This window comes from Sus scrofa, chromosome 5 (assembly GCF_000003025.6).
Source record: "Sus scrofa isolate TJ Tabasco breed Duroc chromosome 5, Sscrofa11.1, whole genome shotgun sequence".
In the NCBI taxonomy this organism is placed as follows: Eukaryota; Metazoa; Chordata; class Mammalia; order Artiodactyla; family Suidae; genus Sus; species Sus scrofa.
Window position 1 is genome coordinate 8,665,803 of NC_010447.5, and position 19,894 is coordinate 8,685,696.

General features: G+C 54.8%; 1 protein-coding gene across 1 annotated transcript in view; it reads right to left on the reverse strand.

Moving 5' to 3' along the window:
- The window catches only part of CACNA1I (calcium voltage-gated channel subunit alpha1 I), a 109,721-nt gene that overhangs the window by 72,789 nt on the left and 17,038 nt on the right, over positions 1-19,894 (reverse strand). Inside the window, 2 exon segments of the mRNA XM_021093102.1 lie at positions 14,777-14,910; positions 16,526-16,637. Of these exon segments, the coding sequence (XP_020948761.1) occupies positions 14,777-14,910; positions 16,526-16,637 (246 nt within the window).

Here is a 19,894-nt window from a genome sequence, read left to right on the forward strand (position 1 = left end):
GCTGCAGCTGCCAGCCTATGCCACAGCCACAGCAACATGGATCCAGGCTGCATCTGTGACCTACTCCGCAGCTTTCCGCAACGCTGGATCTTTAACCCATTTAGCGAGGCCAGGGATCAAAAATGCATCCTCATGGATGCTAGTCAGGTTCCTAACCCGCTGAGCCATAATGGGAACTCCCTATTGGTTCTTACTTAAATGAGGGGCTTCCACCATGGGAGGCCCCTACCCTGGGCAAGGCGGGGGGGGCAAGAATGGGAAACTACAGATGCCCTGTTCAGAAAACAATCAGGTTCGCTTTCCTGATGTCTCTCTCTCAAACAAAGAGAGGGGCTGGGCCCTGGGTCCCGAGTGAGATGCCAGTTGTGCCTGGATGTCACCGAGGCCCAGGATTACCCCGAGTCAGTAAGCTTCAGGGTCTGAAACCCCCAGACCCCATCTCAGGGGGGGCTGATCAGACTCTGGCCCTCATCTCTGAAGGGGACTAAGCAGAGCCAGAGCAGCACAAGGGCCCAGTCCCTTCCCTTCACCTCTGACGTGACCCTCCACGCAAAAATTCCCCCGAGAATTCACCAGATGCAGCCCTCAGTGTCCCCTTAGAAAAGCCCCCAATGGAGTTCCCACTGTGGTGCAACGGAAACGATTCTGACGAGGAACCATGAAGTTGTGGGTTTGATCCCTGGCTCTCGCTCAGTGGGTTAAGGATCTGGCGTTGCCATGAGCTGTGGTGTAGGTCACAGATGCGGCTCGGATCCTGCATTGCTGTGGCTGTGGTGTAGACCAGCAGCTTTAGCTCCGATTTGACCCCTAGCCTGGGAATGTCCATATGCCACAGGTCTGGCCCTAAAAAGCAAAAAAGAAAAAAGAAGAAAGAAAAAAAGGAAAGCCCCCAAGAGAAATTTCTTGGAGAATTTAGTGTCAAGATCTGAGCTCTGAGCTTCCTGGCAGTCAAGACAAAAAGGGAAATGTGATGCATCGCAGACGACTTCGCAGCACGAACAAGCTTGGCCATATGGATTCTTCCAAGAAATCCACTTGCCGGAACATTTCTCCCAGGTCCTAAGTCTCTTCTGTATTTCACAAACCTATGCGGGTGTCCTGCTGCAGCTGCATCGCCTGTCTAGGGGAGCAAGATCAGATACAAAGCCTTTTGGTGAAAAACAGAAAAACAGCAGGTGCCCAGTGAGGAATCCAGGAGTTCTCATCCTCCCCTAAGGGAAAGAGGACAGAAAGGTGGCCATTGGGAGTTCTTGCTGTGGCACAAGGTGGTGGTGGCACTTCTGGAGCTAACCCTAACTCTAACAGGTTTGATCTCTGGCCCAGCACAGTGGGTTAAGGATCCAGCATTGCCATAGCCACAGCATAGGTCCCAGCTGCGGCTTCTGGGTACTTCCATATGCCGCAGGGCGGCCAAAAAAAAAAAAAAAAGATTGGTGGACATCGGACAAGGATGGGGAGAGATGGGCTGAGTGAGTAACTGGAAAGTAGGAACTTAGGGCTTAAGTCTGTGCCCGGGGAATCACACTGTCCTGACAGTGACACTGTGCACCAACCAGCCAGACTGGGACAGTTGGCTGACAGCTTCAGTACCCTGCCCTGACCTGGGCACCGGCCCTCTCTCCCAGCTGCAGCAGTCTCCTGCCTCCTGCCCACACAGATCCTCTGCGAGCCCAAACCTCCTAAAACGCGAAGCCAGCTGTGCCACTCCTGAGCTTAAACCCTCAATGGCTCCCTGCTGCCCTCAGAACCAAGCCCAAGCTCTGACCATGACCTTCAAGGCCCTCCAGTCTGGCCTTGGCCCCTCTCCCCACCCCCTGCTCCTACTCCATGAATCTCAGGCACCAGGCCAGGCCCACCGAGCTCACCAAACATGCAACTCTCTGCTCACTCTGGTCCATCAAGACCCCCTCCTCCATGAAGCCCTCCTCCTCCAGGCTCACCCCTTCCCTGCACCACAGGCTGAATTCACCCCTCTTTGTTCTGGCTCCCTCCACACTCTGTTCACACCTCCTGTCTGGTCTGGGTTCCCGCAAAGCAGATTCTGAGCCCAGGGCTTGGGAGCAGCCGTTTGTGTGGGAGATGATCCCAGGACGCACAGAGAGGGAGGGGCAAAGAGAGAGAGAGAAGCCAGCGAGGGGCTGTTCATGAGCTGGGGTACCACCATCCCAGCAGGGACCCCGGCTGGGTGGGTGCATCACTGAGGGTGGAGGGGGGCGCAGCTACGGCATCAGCCACGGGCTGGCTGGGGGCCCTGCCCCCCTCTCCTCTGACACATGCTTCTATGTAGCATGAATAACACCTGTGACGGAAGATGCCACCTTCCACCCCCTCCCTCCTCCCCCCCTCCACCCCCTGGCTGAAAGCTAAGGCAACAACCCCCCTCAAAAAAAGGAGAAGGTGCTGAGAGGGCCGCTTCGTGGGTGAATAACCACCCAGCTGACTCCCCTCAGGCCCCAAGTAAGACATCACTTGCGGGAGTGAGAAATTAATCCCTAATTACACAGTTACTTTATCGCGCAGCTTCAGTGCTAAAAGTCTAAAAAAAAATCAACAAAAACCCCCACTCCCTCCTGCCAGCTCCCAAGCGCCTAATTAGGTAAGTAATTTTGCTTTAAAGTGAGCACTTTCGTCCTGACATCACCCCGGAGGAGAGCGACTGCACCGAGCTCCCGGTGGTGTCATCCGGGGAGAGGGGTCGGGTGTGGCGGTGCTGGGGTGGGGGCAGTGCCAGGGCTCTCTGCGTTTCAGGGCTCTTCCCACTGATTCCCACCAAGGAGCCGCCCCCCACCCCCAGTTCCCCCGAGAGACCCAGGCCTGGTCGACCCGTGGACACCATCCCCGACCACCGTGACTGGTTCAGGATGGGCATGTGACCCCAGGCGGGCCATGAGGGGCAGCCAGCCCTTGAGCTGGGACCGCAGGGGAGAGGAGCTCTCCCTGGCTAAGCCACCGCCAGGAAACCCGGAGGCGCTAATGGCCATCTTGCCTCCGTGGTGGCCCGAGGATTTTGCCAACACAGAGGAAGGCTGAGCCAGAACTGGAGGGAGGCAGGATCCGACCATATGGCGCGAGCATGCCCTCCAGCTGCACCCAAATCGCAGATCTGCCCTGCTTTCCCCAGGTGCACGAGCCAGGGTGTCATCGGGGCCTGGGTGTCATCGGAATTGGGTCTGTGTCGCCAGCAACTCCGAGTCCTGCTGATTCCGAAGGGTTTCTGGAGCGCTCGCTGCTTGCCAAGCCCTGTACACACCTTCCCACGGTGGGAATATGGTGCCCGCCACAGAGGAGGAAGCCGAGGCTCAGAACAAGCCCGAGACACACGGCCAAGTAGTGGGGGTAATACCTCTGCACAGCCCTCCCACCTCATCAGTCATCAGGCGGGGCTGCCATCTGGCTCGTGAACACCTCCAGCAGTTGGCCAGGTGGCCAGTAAGTGCAGCACACGCGGAAGCACGTGGGGAGGGTCCAGCATCCGTAGGGGCAGTGTTGCCCAATGGTTAGAGCACGGAGCCTGGGCTCCCACCCCAGCTCTGCTGCGACTGCCCCGTGTGACCTTGGCAAATCACTGGCTGGACCTCATGGGGGTGTGGGGAAGGATGAGATGCCTTTGCAGATGGATTTGGTGCTTGGAACAGGGCCTGGCACAAGTATGAGCCAAGAAAGTGTCAGTTATCATTACATCACAGCCTCATGCAATGCTGTGGTTCACACTGGCCCACGAATCACACTATGCCTGCTTAAACCCTTCCCTGGATCCCACCTCTTGCCAAGGAAAGCCCCAGCAGTAAGGACCCCCGGAAGCTCTCTGACCATGACCCCAGTGCCTCCCACCCTTCACTGGAACATCTCCCAGAGTGCACCTTGCTGTTTCCAGCTTCCATGGCTTTGCCTCAGCTGCTCCTGCAACCTGGAGTGCCCTTTCAGGCTTTCTGGATCCCACCCCCAGGGGGGAAAATGAAGCTCTCCTGCCTTGTGTCCCCCTGCATCCCTGGCTCTGAGGTGTGCTGTGCCCCTGCTCCTGGGGGGCAAGCTCAGAGTCCTAGTTGGGTTCCCTCCAGCGCCCAGCCCAGGGCATGGCTTGGAGCTGGCTCCCCATGCCAGCTTGTCAAACAAATAACTTGAGCGACAAGATCAGAAGAAGGAAAAAGAAAACCTTGGAGCTGACAAGAAGCAAACATAAAATGACTGAGATTCAACATCTTTCCAGGAAAAACCCCTCCCAGGAGATGATCTCTGTGTGTGGCTGATAAAAATAGGGTGTTTCCTCAATCTTTACCAGGGACCCACGGGGGCTTTCTTAAAGTGTAATTTAAGATGTAGCTAATGGAAAGGAAGCTGAGATGCTGGAAATGGCAGATCATCTGTCAGGAGGCAGCTCTGTGATGACTCAGACTTGTGTTGGTTGAGAGCTAGACCACTAGCCTAGGCTACTGTCCTGGCACCTGGCACACAGTAGGTGTTTAGTGGAGAGAAGGAGGAAGGAAATAAAGGAAAGAGAGAAATAGGGAGTGATAATATTAACCCTTGACTCTGGCCAGTGTTTAATGATTTATGCGTCATTTTTACCCATATGGCCTCACACAGATCCTATGAGACCCGAAAAACAGAGTTTCTTAAGCTCACTTGACGGGGAAACTGATGGTCTGAAACCAGCTCAGGTCAGGCCAAGTTCAGAGCAAAGGGGGACCTGGGGGCCACAGAGGAATCTGGGGCCCTCAGCAGCAGGAGATCCTGGACCTTCTCTGGACAAGACTCCACTCAGGGGACAACACTCCCGTGACTTTTTTTCTGAGTAGAGTTGCCAGGTAAATGCAGGATGCCCAGTAGTCTGAACGTCAGGCAAACATCAATTATAATTTTTGAGTATCCATCCCAAATATGCCCTCTGATGTGCCTCCCACCAAATTCAGCTCCCTTACTCCAGAGCAGTCTTGGCACCATGGCAAGTCAGCATAGCTGCTGGAAACCAGAAATTCCTTGGGCTCTACCACCCACTTGAGGGAAAAGCCTGTCTTCCAGGACTCACCCCACATCCTTCTGAGAGAGCTGGTGAGGCTGCCCAGCCCTCTAGGGCAGATCAACTGTAATATTTTGGCCTTGGAAAAGGTAAAACCCCCTCATGTTGTGAGTCAGCAAGGATTCTGGGGACAGGTGTACCTGGGCACATCCCAGGTCTGGCCCAAACAGGCTCTGTGACCTGAGGCAGCCTGCTAATCTCTCTGAGCCTCCACTTCCCCATCTGTGAAATGAGATTAACAACCCCAAGTTCTAGAGTTCCCGCCGTGGCTCAATGATAATGAATCCGACTAGTATCCATGAGGATGCAGGCTTGATCCCTGGCCTTGCTCAGTGGGTTAAGGATCCAGCATTGCTGCGAGCTGTGGTGTAGGTCACAGATGCAGCTCGGATATGGCGTTGCTGTGGCTGTGGTGTGGGCCAGCGGCTACCGCTCTGATTCGACCCTAGCCTGGGAACTTCCATATGCCGAGGGTGCAACCCTAAAAAGACCAAAAAAAAAAAAAAAAAAGGTTCTCGGAATTCTGGGTATGCAAGAGAGCCCCACCCTGGCAGGAAACTTCAGTTCTGTTAACCCACCTAAGAAGCAGTGGTTTGTGCCTACATAGATCTCCCTTCTTTGCTTGTAGGGTAACAGTCCTGATTTTTCCACATCCATCCTCCCCATGCTTAGGCCACATGGTAGGAGAGGGGCCAACCTCACACCCAGCACACCTGCATCTGGCCAATCAGAGCCCTGCCTCATTTCAGCCATAGTGATTGGTTCAGGGATGAGCACATGACCTGTGCCAGCCAATCCAAGCCAAGGAGGCTCAGTTCTGCTCCCGTTGGCATGGCTGAGAAAGCAAAGGTGTTTTTCCATAGAATGGAGGGAAAAGACTGCGCGCTGGGGCCACCCACCAACACCCCTCAACTGAGAAGAAAGCTGCCAGGGATGGAGGTCAGCACAGAGGAACAAGAGCTGCTGCGAGACTGGAAGAACACTGCCTGGTGACATCTTTCAAGATTCTGGATTGAACAGGTCCTGAAGCCAGAGACCCCTCAGCTTTCAGTAAAGGAGATGATAAGCTCCATGAAACAAGAATTGCCGGGTTCCTGTCTGTATGACTGAGAGAATCCTGACTGATTTATGATTGACTAGTGTCTGGCTTGTCACCCTGTAGCCTGAGAATCTCTGGTGATTTACCCCCTACCCTCCCTTGATGGCATCTAGCATCCTGTTTCCATGGAAATGGACCGGAGCAATGATCATCTCTCTCTCTCTCTCTCCCTGCCACTTTACTCCACATGCAAATGAAAATTCATCCACACCAGGATTCCCCCTGGAACCTTCCCAGGTCCATACCCAGCTAAGGGCCAGATCAGCTTAATGAAAATGGCCCCAGATCCCCCAGCTCTGTGGTAACTGGGCTCAAAGATACAAAACACACATGTCATGGTGCCTCCCCTCCATGCTAGTCAGGCTCCAGGGACTCCAGAACGATGGCTGAGCCTTGTCCCTGCCCTCAGAGCACCCAGGCCTTGGAGAAGACAGACTTATAGAGCCCAGGGTGAATCCAGGTGCAAAGTCAGTGACAGAGCCAGGAGGGTGCCCTGGGCCTGCTGGCACATGGAGGGCTTCCTGACCTGGAGATAATGCACAGAGAGACATGCAGGAAGGAGGCCAGCAGCAAAAGCTTCTGGAAACAGCCCAGTGGTGACCCTTGGATACCCATCACCACAGTGGGTCTGCTGACTGACGTGGGTCTCAGCTTATACAGGTTGGTAACTGACTTTAGATTTCTCCCAGCCCCCAGCCCCCCAGGCAGCCCAGGTGGTGCTCTGGAGGCTCCAACCAGGACTGGGAGGCATAGGAGTGCCACAGCTTTGGCCAAGAACAGATGAAGAAACTCAGGCCCTAGGCGAGGAATGCGGTGGACTCTGAGAGTTGCCCACCCACTGTGCCTTCTCTCTTCTTCCAATCTTGCCTGGCCCCAGGGAACAATTCTCAGTTGATTTACCCAAATGCAGTGATGTTTTCTGTTTGCCTAGCTTCCCTTCCCTTGCAGTGAAGGATGGCTGTGAGACCCAGTTCTGGCCAATGTTCTGGAACAGGTGAAGGATCTAGAAAAGAAAATGTTGTTTCCAGATCCAGGTGGACGGGCATGGCTGGCATAGCCTCATCTCCCTTCACCCTCCTGCCTTCAATGCAGACACAATGCCCACAGCTTCAACGGCCACCTTGTGACCATGAAAGAAAGACCTGGACAAACCCAAGAATGTCAGGCCCCCACATCACAGACCATCACCAGTAACCACTGACCTCAGAACTTCCTGTTGTGGCAGGAAAAACACCCCGGGGATGTGCTCAAGCCTCTGCTGCTCAGATGTTTCATTACTTGCAGCCAAACGCATCCCTGACAAATACACCCAGCAAGCTACACAGAACCAGGATTCAGTCCCACCCATGGAGCCAAGCTCCCTGGGTTCAACTCCTGGCACTGCCCCTCAGCACTCCGTGACCTCGGGCAGGTCGCTTCCTGTCCCTGTGCCTTATCTGTGAAATGACACTGACCGCAGTCTCTCTCTCTCTCTCTCTTTCTCTCTCTCTCTCTCTCAGAGCTAATCTGAAGATTAAGCCAGATAATGCACAGCTTCGGGCCCACAGTGAGTACTCGGCAAACAGTAGATGCTCTTATTTTTACCACCTGGATGATGCCTAAGAGGATTCAATTCCCTTTGCTTTTTAAAGTCCCACTGATGGGGCACTTTGGACAATAGGAACTCTCAGCAAGCAACCACAGAGGGGACACGCCTGCCTGATCTTTTTAGAAAGCTCTAGTCCAGGGATAAGGAACAATTCTTATTGACATTTTGTTTCCCAAGAGCCTATAAGAATCAGGCTGGAGGAGTTCCCGTCGTGGCGCAGTGGTTAACGAATCCGACTAGGAACCATGAGGTTGCGGGTTCGGTCCCTGCCCTTGCTCAGTGGGTTAAAGGATCTGGCATTGCCGTGAGCTGTGGTGTAGGCTGCAGATGCGGCTCGGATCCCGTGTTGCTGTGGCTCTGGCGTAGGCCAGTGGCTACAGCTCCAATTCAACCCCTAGCCTGGGAACCTCCATATGCCGCGGGAGCGGCCCAAAGAAATAGCAAAAAAAAAAAAAAAAAAAAGAATCAGGCTGGAGAAGCTGCTTCCAGGGTGTCATGGGTCCTGACCCAGCCTCTCCTTCTCCCTCCCTGGCCAAGGTGCCGAGTTCCCGATGTGACTGCTATTTGTGTTAATATTATTAATGATGACAGACCTTCTTACAAGGAGTCCCCACTGTTCTAGTGACAGAGGACATCTGCCTATCATGAGAATGAATTCAGATGCTGGACATGGACCCAAGAGGAAGCCCTGCCCCCGCCTCTCCCCCTTCCTGGGGTCCCCAGAACTGGAAGTCGGGGTTTCCCTATGCAGCGCTCCTGAGGAGGGGCTCTGTGAGGGTCAAATGAACTAGACCCACGTGCATCAGGGCTAAAATGCAGATTCCTAGACCTGCTGGGTCTCTGGATCCCGTGGGTGAGGCCCAGGAATCTGTATTTTAACATGTGCTCCGGTAATCCCGTGGCGCTCTGAATTTTGAGGAGCCCTGAGAAGGGGTCAAGGCCGTGCCTTCACTTGAGGACTGGGGAGGTTGCCCATTCCTGGTATCTGCTCACACCCACCTCTTCAGCTGCTCCATTTCCCACCCTGGGGAGGTTCCATCACAGTCAGAAGCTTTCAAGGACTTTCAGGTTCAAGGCCATTCCTGTTCCCTGCACGCATCCAAGGCAGGGTCCATACCCGCTATGCCCTTGGCAAGGGGTCTGGCTCAGCCTCATTCTGGAAAGGTCCCTGCAGCCCAGCCCTAGAGCCCTGGCTCATCCCCCACCCCCAGCCCCAGTCATCGGCATTCTTGGGGAAGATTTTAACAGAGGCCCTGGACCCCTCCCCACGGCTGTCCATGGCCATTTTAGGATTTTGGTTGGAGGAGGAGATAGTACTGCCAGCGCGATGCACCCTGGGAGATCAACAGATAAAGAAAATATCAAATTCGGAGTTCCCATCATGGTGCAGCAGAAACGAATCCAACTAGGAACCATGAGGTTGGGGGTTCGATCCCTGGCCTTGCTCAGTGGGTCAGGAATCTGGCGTTGCCGTGAGCTCTGGTACAGGTTACAGATGTGGCTCAGATCTTGTGTTGCTGTGGCTGTGGCATATGCCAGCAGCGGTAGCTCCAACTAGACCCCTAGCCTGGGAACCTCCACATGCCATGGGTGCCGCCCTAAAAAGCAAAAAAAAAAAGAAAAGAAAAAGAAAGATCAAGTTCAACAAGAACGTCATGGAATATTTCACGACTTCCTAATGGAGAAAGGCAGAACAGCACAGCTGAAATCAGACAGGGAGGCAGGGTCACCCGCTACCCAGCGATGACTTTGTCACGCACTGGAAGAGAGTCTCCAGTGAGGCGCCACAGGGCCCACTGTCCTGGGCTGATCAAGTAATGAGTGACGGAATCAAGACTCCGAGGATCTTAGAAGATGAAATTAATAACAGCAAGTGCAAAGGTTGGTATCTGGGTTTCTTGAATCAACGGTGTTTAGTTCCAGGGTGGCAGAGACTGGCTTAGGGAGTGAACATGACCTCAGGGTGGGGGTAGCACAGCCGCTCAACAGGTCACCGCAACCCCACACGGCCCTGCGGGAGGGCAGCCCCTGCTCTTCCCCATCAGTCATCACTGGGAGGCTGGGGTCCTGCTCCCCAGCCAGGGACCAAGACAGCCTGGAGTCCAGCAGGTTGAGGCCACCCCACCTGTTCTCTGAGAAATGGTGGAAGGGGCTGGGGACATTTTATGTGGAGAAGAGGAGACCCAGGGAGGAAGGGAGCCGCCATCCAGTTTATGAAGCTGCCACGAGTCTGTCCAGGACGCCCCTGCCCCTTCTCTGGCTCCATCTCTCAGCACCCACCCACCCCCAGAACCCTGGGCCCCAACGGCCTCAGACAGCCCCCTCAGGCCCTCCGCGTGCCATCCCCTCTCCCCGAGACACCCTTCCCCACCCTCTGCCTGCTCAGCTCTTACCCCCAGGCCTCTCTTTCTCCAGAAGCCATACACTAACCCCCCCCATCTAAATCAGGCCCCCCTTTTACACCCTCGTGGCCCCCTATTCTTCTTTGCAACAGCGTGGTCCCAATCTAGAATTTCCTTGGAGCTGCCTTATCTGTTTTAAATCCTCTTTCTAAAGTGTGAGCTCCACGAAATCTCAGTGGATCTGTCTTGTTCACCCCGTGTCCCCACTGCGCAGCGCCTGGCATGTACCAGGTGCTCAATAAATGCTGATTTTGTGAAGGAATGGTCCTATCAGGTGGGAGCTACAGGAAGACAAATTTCAGCTCAGTGAAAGAACTTTCTAGCACATTAGTCTGTCCCAGTTTGCAATCGGCTGCCTTATGAGTTGCCCCCAGCGGCAGCATGCAAGCAGGGTAGACTGGATGTGGCGCTGAACGCTCAGACCTCTAAGGAACCTTCCAGTATGGAGGTTCTGTCTCCTCCATCACTTAAAGGGGGAGCCAGTAACTTGGGGACAAGGAGGAGCAGGAAGGAAGACAAATCCTTGGATGGCAGGCCTGTTACTCAGGAAACAGGACATTTATAGCTCTCGGCTTGGGTGGGATTTAGGTGGGGGGCAGTGGCTGGGCTCTGAAGCCCAGGGTTATGGCTTTCCAGCCCGCCCTCTGTCCTCACACCATCCCTAGGCACAAAGGACAGGAAGGACCTAGGGCTGGCGTAGGTCTGGGTCACCAGAATTCCCAGCATCCCCCTCAGGGCTGTTCACGACTCACAAAAAGGCCTCCGCTGAGCCTGCCCCCCGAGCCAGGACAGGCTACATAATTCTCAGCACCCAGTACTAAGTGAAAGTGGAGGACCCCTGTTCAAAAGGTGTTAAGAATTTCAACGTGGTGAAAGCAGAGCACAACACCGAGCATGGGGCCCTATGGGACTGCAGAGGCACCCAGCCCGCCTCCCCCCTCCCCCCGCCCCCCGCCCCAGGAGGATGCTGGCCTGTGGACCCCACCCCATCCTGCCTCCGCCTCAAGGACCAAGAGGAAGATATCATACGGAGACCTCGCCACGAGGCCGAAGCCAGGCCAGCTCCTCGCTCTGCTCAGCTTAGACCTTCGCTGTCTTTATTATAAACAAGAGCAGACGGGGTGGGGGGCGGGATCACTAAGCAATATTCTCTATTCTCTCCCAGTCAAAAGGACAGAGTGGGGGCGTGGGGGCCCTCACTGGGAGGCAGTGAGGGGAACCGGCCGAACAAATGACTGCCCTGAAACAGGAGTTAAGAAAAATCATCTGAAAACTTGGAATTTCGGCAAAGGGAGGGCAGCATTTCTGAAAATGTCACGTGGAGCATTAAATAACAGACCCATCTAAGGATGATTTCATTATCTAGGGGAATATGCCTTTGTTTGATTCACTCTGCCCTGTGGATGCAAAGTCTGGCTGCTGTGAAATTCCACGTGAGCTCATAGATATTTGCAGGTGATTTCTGCCCAAGAGAACCCCAAAGGTTATGGCTTCATGGCCCTATAAGGCCGTTAACCTGCTTTGCTTCTAATGGCCTCTTATCCCCCCGTTTTTTGCTCCAGTGCCTGTTTTCCTAATTCCGCTGATTCCCATCCTGCTGGTTCCTCATTAATGAGCTGAATAAATCTGTGATACATGTGCCGTCCAAGAGTTGGGTGAGGGTAATTTTTTTTTTAATTTTGGGGAAATTATACTTCGACTTCAGGATGAGGAAAGGACTTTTAAGAAGCCTGATTTGTATCCATAAAGAGATGTGAGGGAATGTTACATCCATACAAACAAGCGCCTCTGAAAAATAAGAAATTCAAGAACAAGAAACGATCCTGGGAATGAAAAAGACACAGAGGTACGAGTTCCCGCTGTGGCACAGTGGCTTAAGAATCCGACCGCAGAAGCTCAGGTCACTGCGGAGGCACAGGTTCAATCCCTGGCCCAGCAAAGATGCCAAAGCCGCTCGGATTCACTCCATGGCCTAGGATCTCCCATATGCCACGGGTGTGGCCATTTAAGAAAAAAAAAAAAGACTCAGGAGTTCCTGTCATGGCACAGTGGTTAACGAATCCGACTAGGAACCATGAGGTTGCGGGTTCGGTCCCTGCCCTTGCTCAGTGGGTTAAGGATCCGGCGTTGCCGTGAGCTGTGGTGTAGGTTGCAGACGAGGCTTGGATCCCCAGTTGCTGTGGCTCTGGCGTAGGCCGGTGGCTACAGCTCCGATTCGACCCCTAGCCTGGGAACCTCCATGTGCCACGGGAGCAGCCCTAGAAAAGGCAAAAAGCCAAAAAAAAAAAAAAAAAAAAAAGACTCAAAGGAGATGACTGCTTCCATCAGGGACAGCAAATAGAGAAAGGACATCATTTGTGCTTCCGGAGGCCAAGTCAAGAAATTCGCTCCTAGTACAGATGAAATCCATGAGAGGAGAGATGCAGAGACTACGGGAGGAAAATAACCTTACTGGGATTTCAGCAGCGAGCAGAGAGGATGAGGTAATCGCCAAAGAAGACAGAGAAGAATTTCCTTCCTGACCTGAAGAATATAGGAGTCTTGGGTTCCAAACAACCCCACAGAAAGCACTCGCACTCCAAGACCTGCCCTCGTGAAATGTCGGAATCCTGTTGCTTTCTTTTTTTTGTCTTTTCTAGGGCCGTGCCTGCGGCATATGGAGGTTCCCAGGCTAGGGGTCGAATCGGAGCTACAGCTGCCGGTCTATGCCACAGCCACAGCAACACAGGATCCGAGCCGCGTCTGCGACCTACACCACAGCTCACGGCAACACCGGATCCTTAACCCCGTGAGCAGGGCCAGGGAGCGAACCTGCGTCCTCACAGATGCTAGTCAGATTTGTTTCCACTGAGCCATGACAGGAACTCCAAATGTCAGGATTCTGAAGGTCAGGAGAAAACCTACAGGCTTCTAGCAAGGAAAAAGCAGGCTCTCTCCAGAGAAGGAACCAGAGCTGCAGTGGCAAGGCCAGGGATCGAACCTGTGTCCACACTATGGTGCAGATTTGGATGGTACCACGTGACGGGTTCTGAGGGAGAAAAACTAGGACTCTAGAACCATGTGGACACAAACTGCCCTTCAGGAGTTCCCACTGTGGCTTAGTGAGCTAAGAACCTGACTAGTATCCATGTGGACACAGGTTTGATCCCTGGCCTCGCTCACCGGTTTAAGGATCCAGCGTTGCTGTGAGCTGTGGTGTAGGCAGCAGATGCGGCTCAGATCTGGCTTTGCTGTAGCCGTGGTGTGGGCCAGCAGCTGCAGCTCTGATTTGATCCCTAGGGCCTGGAAACTTCCATATGCCACAGGCGTGGCCCTAAAAAGGGAAGGGAAAACAAAAAACAAACAAAAAAAAAACCCTGCCCGTCATACACGAAGATCAAAGGAATACGCGTCTGGTCTGGCAAGCCTGAAAAATGGCACTATCCAAACACATTTTCTTTAAAAAAAAAAAAAAAAAACTACTTAAAGGATGTCCTTCCGCCATACTAGAATGAGAAGGAAAAATCTGACAATGGGGTGACGCAGTTCACAGGACACCACAGGGACCCAGCACAGCTTCTGGTTCCGTCTAAACCATCACTGACAATGTGCTTGTGAAATCAAACACGGTTCCGAGGACAGGGTGCTCCCGAGGGCTGCAACATTTCAAAGACCACTGGGGAGCCGATCATTTCCCTCGGGACACATCTGTCGAGTGTCCCCATCTCAGCCCTGCATCTATCTGTGCCCCTTCTCGATGGCGTCACACATGAACTCCAGCAGGCACACGCAAACGCACACACTCTCACAGACACTGGCACAGGTGCCATTACACTCTTAACACCTGCTCCTCCTTCAGCTCTTGGGTGTGTGGCACCCCCTCGGGCAAAGTCGTCAAGCCCCATCCCCGAGTGCCCAGCCGGGCCCAGAAATGCTCTCAGTAAACCACAGGCTTTCCCAGAGCCCTGGTCTCAGCGTGTGGCTGCTGGATGCCTCTCTGCAGATGGCAGTTGGGAAGGACAAGGCCTGGGTCTGGATCTGCCATCCTCCACGCCCCTCATCAAGGCCAGCGCTGAGGCTCAGCAGGAGCTCATTCAACCCTTGGCTGTTGGATGAATGTGTGAATGGGCCCCCAGCCCGGTTTGCCCAGGAAAGCAAGGACAGGGCACAGAACAGGGTCCGAGATGCTCTTAACGGGCTAAGCTGTCACCTGATGTCTTGGCAGAAACAACCACAGTTTGGAGTCAGACAACACCTGAGTCTGACTTGCTGAGTGATTGAGGCTGACAGTAAAAACAACAGCTAACGCTTACTGGCTGCTCACTTTGCTGGAGCCACTATTCATTATATATAATGATTATATCTAATATATTATCCCCATTTCACAGATGAGGAAACTGAGGCTTAGAGAGGTGAAATGGCTCTCTCAAGGTCCTCGTTAGTTTGTGTCAAACAAACCCAGTATCAGTTGACAGGGCAAGAAGACACACAATTTAGCAGAGTGGGGAGGAAGGAATGTCTGTCTGTCCAGGCCACGCAGTGAGGAGACATCAGTCCTTCCATCACGGGGGTCCAGAGGGACCCACACAATACCACCCAGCTGCATCGTTATTACCAAGAAGCCCCGGGGATTATTTAAATGATGTCTGGCAGGCACCAGAGGCCCGGACCTTTCGATGTGGTCTACCTACCCCGCCATGACAATGAAGAAATCCAGCCGGTTCCATGTGTCCCCGAGGTAGCACTTCTTGCCAAAAATGCCCAGGGCCACCATCTTGAGCACCATCTCCATGGCAAAGAAGACAAAGATGAAGTCATCAAAGACCTGCAGGGGCAGGAGGGAAGCAAGAAGCAAGGGACAGCGTGAGGTTCCAGTGCAGGACCCAGGGTCAAAGCCACGGTGTGAGGTGGGAACATGGGCATGGACACAAGCGGCCAGGAAAAGACCTGGAAACTTCTTCTCCTGGGCAGGAAGAGAACCCCAGAGATCCAATGCGGTCCTTTCACAGATGAGGAGACTGACTCCCGGAATGGGGAACATGCTCGCCCAAGGTCATCCAGCCCATCTATTTGTTCCCCAAAAGCAAGTGTAATGACAAGGGACCCAGATGGCAGTGGGACAAAGGACGTCTCCCTAATAATCACCAAGCACTGGGCTACGTACTTGACCTTCACCCTCTCTTCAATTCCCCAAATGAGCCCATCCATGCTCCCATTTTACAGATGAGGAAAGTGCTGCTCAGACTGCTCAAGCGTTTTGCCGGAGGTCACAGAGCTGTGAACAGCAGACTGGAGATGACACTCGGGTGAATCTGACTCTACAACCCACATGGAAGGAGCTTTCTCCAAACAAGCCTGACACCCCCACCAGGCACCGGCTGAGTGCTGCCTTCTTCTGCTCAGACAGGAGCCCCAACAGGTCCCTGATCATGGGTTTGGGTAAGCGTACACCTCCTGAGGGTGAGGCCAGGGTGGAATTCCTCTTTCCAGAGTCCATAAGGCTACCATCAATTCAGTTTAACAAATGGGCTCTGAGCCCCTCAGGGATGCAGGACACAGGCTGGGTATCAGGGACACAGGCGTGGGGACTCAGCGCCATCTAGGAGGGGAGCCAGCCTAGTACCCACTGAGGTTAACTGAGGGCCCTGGGGCTGGCCAAGGAGCTGGTTACCCACTTGGACCCCAAATCCTGCCCCACCCTCACCCCTCGGAGATTCTAATTCTGCAGGTTTGGGATGGGCCAGGGGCCTGGGTTTTTAACAAGTACCCTGAGGCCCTGGGCTTCTTGGGAGCTGCTGAGTCCAGTGGGAAGGCAGGAAGCAGAGGGCAGTCCCTCGAGGGAGGAATCTGAATTTCTCAGGGAGACAAAATTGGATGTTTCCACATCTGTAAGATGGGTATAACCCTAACACCCTGTACTACGGATGTACGTGTGCTGCAGGGACCAGAGGTCAGGCCTCCACCGGGGACCTCCGTGAGAAGAGAACAGGAGAGAGGTCCAGGAGGCCGCTCCTAAAGGCGTCGAGAGAGTTACTGAGCTCCTCCCTTATTGCAAAGCACCTGGGAGCCAAGGACAGGCTTCTGCAGGGAGTGTCGGGTCACTTGTGCTTTACCAGAGGGAGGTGGGAGGTGGGGAGACGAGGAGGCAATTGATGGTGGGAGAAAAAGGCGGCTTGGACTAGGGCAGAAGCCTCGAGAAAGACAGGAAGGGATGAAAGGGAGAGAGGATGGGAGGGAAACGGGTAAGACAGGCTGGGAGTAAGGAAAAGGACGAGCAGCCAGCAAGCAAGCAGAGGTGAGGGCTCAGCAGGTCTTGAAGACGTGGTGGGGCGGGGCGGGCGGGGCCGGATGGGCGGGGCATGGGGCAGGGCGGGGGCGGGGCATGTGATTGTGGGTGGGGCGTGGGCGGGGCGTGGGCGGGGCGTGGGAGCCGGTCTCACCTGCAGGATCTTGCAGCGGTCTGACAGACAGTCCATATCGTCGCAGGGCTGGTACATGCCAAGGGTCACGCAGTTCAGCAGGATCACCAGCATGCTGACACATTCAAACCACGTGCACGCCAAGTCAAGGACAAAACAGCTGGGGAACCGCGGCCATGAGGTCAGCGTGCACCCCGCCGGCCACAAACGCAATCCCCCCACTCTCCTCCCGTGCCAATGCCCACGTTTTCAAAGATCTTGGAGACCGGGGAGCCAGCCTACCTGCCTCACAACAGACATGGCCACATGAACCAAACCCAGCAGGGAACCCAAACCCCACCAAGCCACTGCCTGCCAGAAACCCTCACCTCCTTGCCCCAGCCTGAGAGTTCCCCCTCAGACCCAGAAAGGAGAGGTCCCCAGAGGCCCAGCTGGCAGGGCCATCTCCAGACTATCCCGCCTCCCTCTCCCTGACCACCCCCCTCTGACCATCACTGCCTCCCCTCTCTGACCATCCTTCTGCTCCTGACCCACACCCGCTCCAGCTTGGCCTGACCCCTGGAGCTGAAGCCGGCAGAAGACCCATCCAGCATGGCTGAGATTGGCCAGACACCCTGCCCTTCTCTCCTGTGGTCAGGTGACAGCTCATCGCCACATTCGGGCACCTTCCCAGCCCCTGTACCAAGCAGGGAGGGCAAGGCCTGAGTGGCAGGACGAGTGGGCTCCCCCAGTCAGGTTGCTCTCCTAACACCCTCCTCCTTCCTGGCTGGCTGCTGCCCGGTCTTAGGACAGATGACTGATGTTCAGTCCCATCCCTTGCAAACCACCCAGAGTCCTAGAACCAGGGAGGCCGGAGCTCAAAGGGATCTGCGGCCCGGGTCGTTCACAGGTTATCTTGCTGACATGCTCGCTGTCTTTATCCACAGCTAGAACCTACATTCCAAGGGCCCAGGGGGGTTGCAGTCACAGCTCTAACAGTGACAGGCATCTCGGAGGAGCTCAATAAATGTCTGTGGTGTGATTAAGTAAATCTCTCTGGGCCATGCCCACTCTGACACCCAAAGATTCCTAAGTGTCCCCAAATGAAAGCCTTGGCCCCTGAATTTCAAAGGCCCTTGCTCTGAGCTCAGATGGAGCTATAGCAGCCAGACCTTCCGCCAGAGCTCACCCAGCTGGGGGGGATGAGTATCTCCTGCCTGATGGAAGACTGACCTGGTTTCCCTGGCAACAGCCTCCTTCCCATCCCCAGGTCCTTGCTCACCTTGGGATGCTGCCTTCCCTCCCACCTTCCCTTCAGACCCTCCTTGCCCCAGCCCCGTTTCTTCCTGTCCCCCCACCCCTCTGCCACGCTCCCACCACAGCCTGTAATTAACTTCACTCGCTGCCAGGGCCCCCTTCTAGCCTGAGCATCGCTCCAGCAGCTTCATCATTAATTAACTTTTTTGAAGTTCAAACGTTCTAATTACCAGCGAACGTCCCCCATCCCCGTTGCCCTTCCCCCCTGCTGGTCGTGCTCTCTCTCCTTCCAGCCACCTCTTCGGCTCCCTCTGCCTTTTCTGCCAAGTTTAACTTCAAAGTGCACTTGGCAGGTGCCTCACAGGAGCCTGGCAATCCCACTTTTTCCTCATCAAGGTCCTGAACAGTGGGGGGGTCAGCAGACCCATTTTACAGATGGGGAAAACTGAGGCTTAGGGAAAGAAGGGGCCTCTCCTGGGTCACACAGCTGGGGAGCACCAGAGCTGAGGTTCACACCAGGCCTTCTCTCCTCTGTGACCCATGACCCGTCTCTGCCTGTGTCTCCCCCTCTCTCTTCCGCAGCCTCAGCCCATCCCCAGTGTCTCACTTGGACCCTGAGCAGCCTCCCTGCTAGCCTCCAGCTCTGGTCTCTGCCCCGCCAATCTGCCCTGCACAGAATCCCCAAGCATTTACCGTGTGCCCAACCCTATCCAAGCTCTTGGCAAGTATTATCTCGTTTAATCCTCCAGCACTATTATAAGCCCCATTTACAAATGGGGAAACTGAGTTACAAAAGGAAACACAATTTGCCCAAGGACCCCAGCTGGAAAAAGGCAAAGCCAGGTTCTAAAACCAGAACCTGCTTTGCTCACCCCCGAGCTATACCGCCACTGCCAGATTAATCTGTCTGAAGTACAACACCGATTATACCTCTCCAGTTCAAAAACCTCCCATGGTCCCTCAGTTCCTGAAGGTCTGGCTCATCACCCTCCTTGGCCTGGCACCCAAGGTCTCCTATACTTTGACCTCATTGAACTCTTCTGGCCTTATCTCCCACTGGCCTTGGCACGCATTGAACTCTTGCAAGCATCTCCTTGGCATGCACTTCTTTCTACCATCTCTACCAGGCAAACTCCTACTCCTCCTTCACAGCCCCAGGTCATTGGTCACCCCTTCTTGAAGCTTCCCTTGAAGCACCTTTCCCCAGCCACATAGTGGCTTAGCTTCTTCTCCAGAAGTGCTCCCACTCACCTGGTCTAGCTCCTATCACAGTAATGAACTTGGCGGTCATGCCAACTACGGCATGCCAGCTCTTCCCACAGCCCACTGGGGGCAGACGGAAAAACAGGCCTGGAGAGGTGGAGGGACCTGCTCAAGGTCACACAGTCAGTGCGCTGCTCAAACAGCCTGACTTGGTGCCAGAGCCACCGCCAGGGGGCTGCCTCGGTTGCTCATCCCTTGAAAGGGCAGATGGAGTGGTTTTCACCTCTAGATTGCCCAGCTTCAGGCACCAAGAGGGACAGTCTCAGCCCTGCCCCAAGGCGCTGGAGGGAATCCCAGATGGCAGAGCCTGGGCCCTTTCCAGGAGCCCGTGAGGCCCAGAAGTCAGGCCAGAGCTGGCATCCCTGCCCGTGATTCCTGACACGCTCCCCCACTGGCTCTGGAATCAAAGGCACCAGCCCTCCTTGAAGTGAAACCAGACCACGTGGTGCGGGGAAGGAGGGTGTCAGGGAGAGTAAAGGTCCAGGCCGAGCGAGCTGGTGGCCTGGCCCCATGCCCAGTCTTTCCATCACTAGTCCCTGCGGAACTCCAGGCAGTCAGGCAAAGCTCCAGGGATCTAAGATGATTTGGCGGAAGGCAGAGGCCCCAAGACGGTGGCGAGAGATTTCTGGGCAACAGGGTGGGCAAGGCCTGAGTGCCAGCTCCACCAGGCCAGGGAGTCATCAATGGCCCCGTGTTGCCTCCCATAGCAAGGCTCAGGGCCCCTGCCTGGCACCGGAGGCCATGCAGTTAGGACCCTGCCACCCAGATACCCACCCCTCTGCGGGTGACCTTTGTCACAGAACAACCTACTGAGGTCCTCAGAAAGCACCTGATCCCACCCCCCACTGCACAGAGGGGCAGAGGGCCATCCCAGCAACGCGGCAAGCCTGG